Raw genomic sequence first — 4,089 nt, 5'->3', positions numbered from 1 at the left:
CACAATTCTTGTAATTGTTATGCGAATAAATACTCATACTCATACTCATACTTATTACACAGTTGAGTGCACATTTCTCACGATGCACACGAATTACATCATTTAATGAAAGCGCATGTCTTGGAAATTCAGTACACAGTGCGCGCGCATGGTCATCGGTGATTGATGGTACCGCCGACGTAATGGACCTTGATGTATTGAATCTCAAGTAATCTCAACACCTCACCTCAATTTACAAACTGAAATTTAAGATAAGACGATTCCTTTCCAATGTAATGTATTACACACTTCTGCTCATGTAAGGTTTGGAAATGGAGTAACAGGGCACTGATGCATATCCGATTTCACAAGTATTCTACATGCGTAAACAATGCAGATACGCTCGATTTTGTATGGACATCGGATATTGCTTTGGCCGGTGAAGAATTTCCAAATAATTTCATTGGGATTTTAAACCGATTTCAACACGGATGCAAGTCGTCAAATGGCTTTTTTTAAAGGAATGTACTTAATCCATTTATTATTGAGCGACATTATCTTTGTATGTCATTTCGAGAAACTCTCTTTCTCAAAAGTTGTTAGACACGCACTGGAAGCTCGCAACTCTTGCTAGGAATGCCTAATGACCGACATAGCTTATTTTTATGATAATATGAGACGTGAAATGTTTAAATGTTATATCCGTCGTGGGAATTAAGTCGTGCGTTAGATAGTTACAATTTTACTTGTCCAATAAACTGTCTGGTAGCGGAGAGCACGATTAATCGATCGCGTTCTTGTTTGTCGCCTGTCGGTCGCCCGTCACCGCGGGTCCGCGAGGCATCACCACCAATAAGTGCACCAAACCGTGATCGGTGACGTAATGTAACTTCCGGCGTCTATTGCCTCATTGTTGGGTTCGGAAGCTCGATGGGTTGCTCCCATTCTTTCAGCAGTGAAAGGGTCCTCCGATATACTTTTACCCTCCGGTGCGCGGGCGCCGGGCGGGTGCGCGCCACCGCTCACTTATAAATGGTGTGGAAACCCGACGACACCACATTACGAATTCGGCGGCTGCACCATTCAGCCGTCCGATCAGAGTGCTACAGATACTGTGTTGTGAACAATATATTCGTGCAGTGATTTAGTTTCAACGACGCGGCACACATCCTAAATAAGCATCCAAAATGAAATTCACGGTGAGTTCGTGTTTTGTGGTGAACAAACAAGTGGATTTTAGTGAATCGATTTAAATGTCATGTTTGCAAAATCATTATTTAATTTTAAGTTCAATAGTGATACAGGGATTTTATAAAGTGACTTTAACTAAATTATTTATAAGTACTTACTTTATTTCGTGAAAAGTGAAAGATACGCGAGTATATAATTAGACATAATTGACATTGCAATTATTACGTTTGCAGTTTAGAAACAATCATAATAATCTGACGCATCATGAGCACAGGCCGAGCATAGGTATATTTAAAGTAAAAGTAGTAAAAGTGAAATTAAAATGTTATAATGGATCATGAACAGTGTCATGCGGGTCGCCATAAACTTGGCACGGGCTCACCGCAGAAATTTCATTTTTTATGAAACCAGTTTTATATCTTTCTCTACATTCAAGTTTCAAGAAAATTGTAATTTTAAATCAGTTTGCATCATCTCATTGACGAAAGTGATATAATCTGGATTGTAAATTGATATGCATACTTATTGAAAGTAATATAAGATAATTTTGCAATTTCAGGTGGTACTCGTTACAATCTTCAGTATATCATGGGCTGTGAAAGTTCAGAATTCGGACGATCCTAAGGACAAGAGGGAAGCTCCCGTGGGATACCCTGCCGGAGGTCACTCTTCTCACAGCTTCCAAGCACCGTCATACGGACATGAAGGTGCTAATGCCATTAGCATTGGAGCCGGATACAGCGTCGGCGGCGCCAAACCCAGCTTCAGTTACGGAGCGCCTGAATCGGGCGCTGGACTCCAGCTGTCATCGGAGAGCCTACCTTCCAGTGGCCACGCTACTATCCAACTCGCACCCATCACCTTACAGCCGTCTCACGGCAATATCGTTTCTGGCGATCTCGCTCAACTCATGAGTCAGCTATCCCACGGCCTGAATACCGGAGCACTATCTCTCTCTCCTTACCAAACTTCTGATCAAAGCCTTCACGGTAGCCAAGAGGTCGCTATTCCTCAATACTCTTTTGGAGATGGAAAACTGCAGCAATACAGCGCGCCTGAGCAGCATGGTATTTCGAGCGTGCCATCCTACGCAGCGGGCACTAAAGGATTAGGTTCTTACGGTTCCACTGGGCCAGTCTTGTTCCAACCTTCCGAGTCCCACTCTAGCCAACCCGCTCTTACCTACGGCGCTCCCAACGGAGGACACTCCTTTGGTGAAGCCGGTGGTCTGTCTATTGGCTCTGGTCATTCTTTGGCTGGACTTACATTAGGTGACTCTGGACACGCTCTGGCTGGTTTTGGTCAGTCTCTAGGTAGTCATTCCTTAGGCGAAGGCGGACTTACTCTGGGCGGTTCTGGTCACTCTCTGGGCGGTTCTGGTCACTCCCTGGGCGGTTCTGGCGGTCACTCTCTGGGAGGCTCTGGTCACTCTCTTGGTAGTTCTGGACACTCTCTCGGTGGTTCTGGACACTCACTCGGTGGCTCTGGGCACTCTTTAGGTGGCTTGGGACATGTGTATGGTGGTTCCATTAAGAGCTTTGGCGGTGGCTACGTTGTACCAAGCAAGGCGTCATTCAAACCTTCAACCTATATAGGCACACACGGCGACTCCATTCATGGCTTGTCTGCATCTCATGGTGTCCCATCGTTTGGATCTCACTCCTTGTCTGGAGGTCATGGTGGTTTGTCTCTCGGTTCAAGTGGTCATGGAGTGAGCTTTGGAAACTACGTTGGTGGGTCATCCAAACACGTCGCTCCCTCTTATCTTCCACCTAAGTCGAAAGGTTTTGGTGGCGCCCTAGATTCCGTTGCTTACTCTTCTAGCCATGCATCGCCTCCCCGTACTACTTATGGTGTCCCTACATCTTCCTACTCGGGCAGTTCCGGTGTTTCAAGTCACGCCGCGGCTTCGCACAGCCCTGAATATTACGTATCGTCATCGAAATTCCCCAGTTTTGGCGAGGGAAGTTCGTCTTTCAAGGGTCCTTCCGGTCATAGTGCCCTAAGCTCGTTCTCATCCGGACCTAAATACAGCTTTAGCCATAGCCCAAGTGCCCGTTACGGTGCTCCCAAGGACATTCACGGATCGTTCAGTGAAAATTCATACAACACCATCAAATACAGCGAGGAGCTGAAACCACGTGCTCATTAATTGCATTATGTACAAACGTTAAAGTGTAGTCGTGTAAATATAGCTTTGCATGTTAGGATTGTGCGGAATGTGATATGCATCGGGCCGGATCTAGAGCGGGTATTTTTATTATATTATGCTTAACTCAGTGAAGGCTTAGTTATAAGGTGTATTGTAGTCAATGAACATTCGAAGGATAGTTTATCTCGTAGCACGTGTCCGTCCCTGTGCGGTCTAGACACGTGATTCAGCGAAAGTGTTGTCTTTGGTGTTATTTATTTGCGTACGTTCCGCTAATTAGCTGCGCAGGCGACCGATTCGAGTCCGGCCACTCAACTAAGTACGTGTTTCGGATACTTGTGGCTGTGCTTTCTTTTCGGTAACTCGTAATTATGTGGCTTGAATGTTTATCACATCGGAACTGGTTTCCGAGCTAGAGAAAAAGTTGAGATAAATGTAGGCACGTGGTCCGATCGAAGAATGTTGTGTATCACCGTGACTGGCTGTAAATATTGTTGTGTAGTCATAGCTTATTTATTATTTGTAGATGATAAATTGTGACAATTGTTATTGTTTTTTTTTTATATAATAAATATGTTTTGGGTTACATTTGTTTTTGTTTTACATCCTTTTTATTCACATATATTATGATTTTTTTAATTCAATGCAAGTCCTCTTCCCCCCGGACCACTGTTGAGTGTAGTCGTGCTCTGGACCTTATTTTAATTCTTATTTAAAATTTAAATCAATTTTCTAACGCAAAAATTAAAGTGAAATAATAGGAGTGC

At 43.9% G+C, this 4,089-nt stretch overlaps 1 protein-coding gene across 1 annotated transcript; it reads left to right on the top strand.

Annotated features, from left to right (window-relative positions):
- Positions 1-974: 974 nt before the first annotated feature.
- Positions 975-3,889, top strand: LOC126373020 (fibroin heavy chain-like). Its single transcript, XM_050018974.1, has 2 exons — positions 975-1,178; positions 1,730-3,889. The coding sequence occupies exons 1-2, from the start codon at positions 1,167-1,169 to the stop codon at positions 3,320-3,322; spliced, it is 1,605 nt and encodes a 534-aa protein (XP_049874931.1). The 5' UTR covers positions 975-1,166; the 3' UTR covers positions 3,323-3,889.
- Positions 3,890-4,089: the final 200 nt, after the last annotated feature.

This window comes from Pectinophora gossypiella, chromosome 15, assembly GCF_024362695.1.
Source record: "Pectinophora gossypiella chromosome 15, ilPecGoss1.1, whole genome shotgun sequence".
NCBI lineage: Eukaryota > Metazoa > Arthropoda > Insecta > Lepidoptera > Gelechiidae > Pectinophora > Pectinophora gossypiella.
Note: the sequence above shows the minus strand (reverse complement) of the source record. Positions and strands in the feature narration are given on the sequence as shown.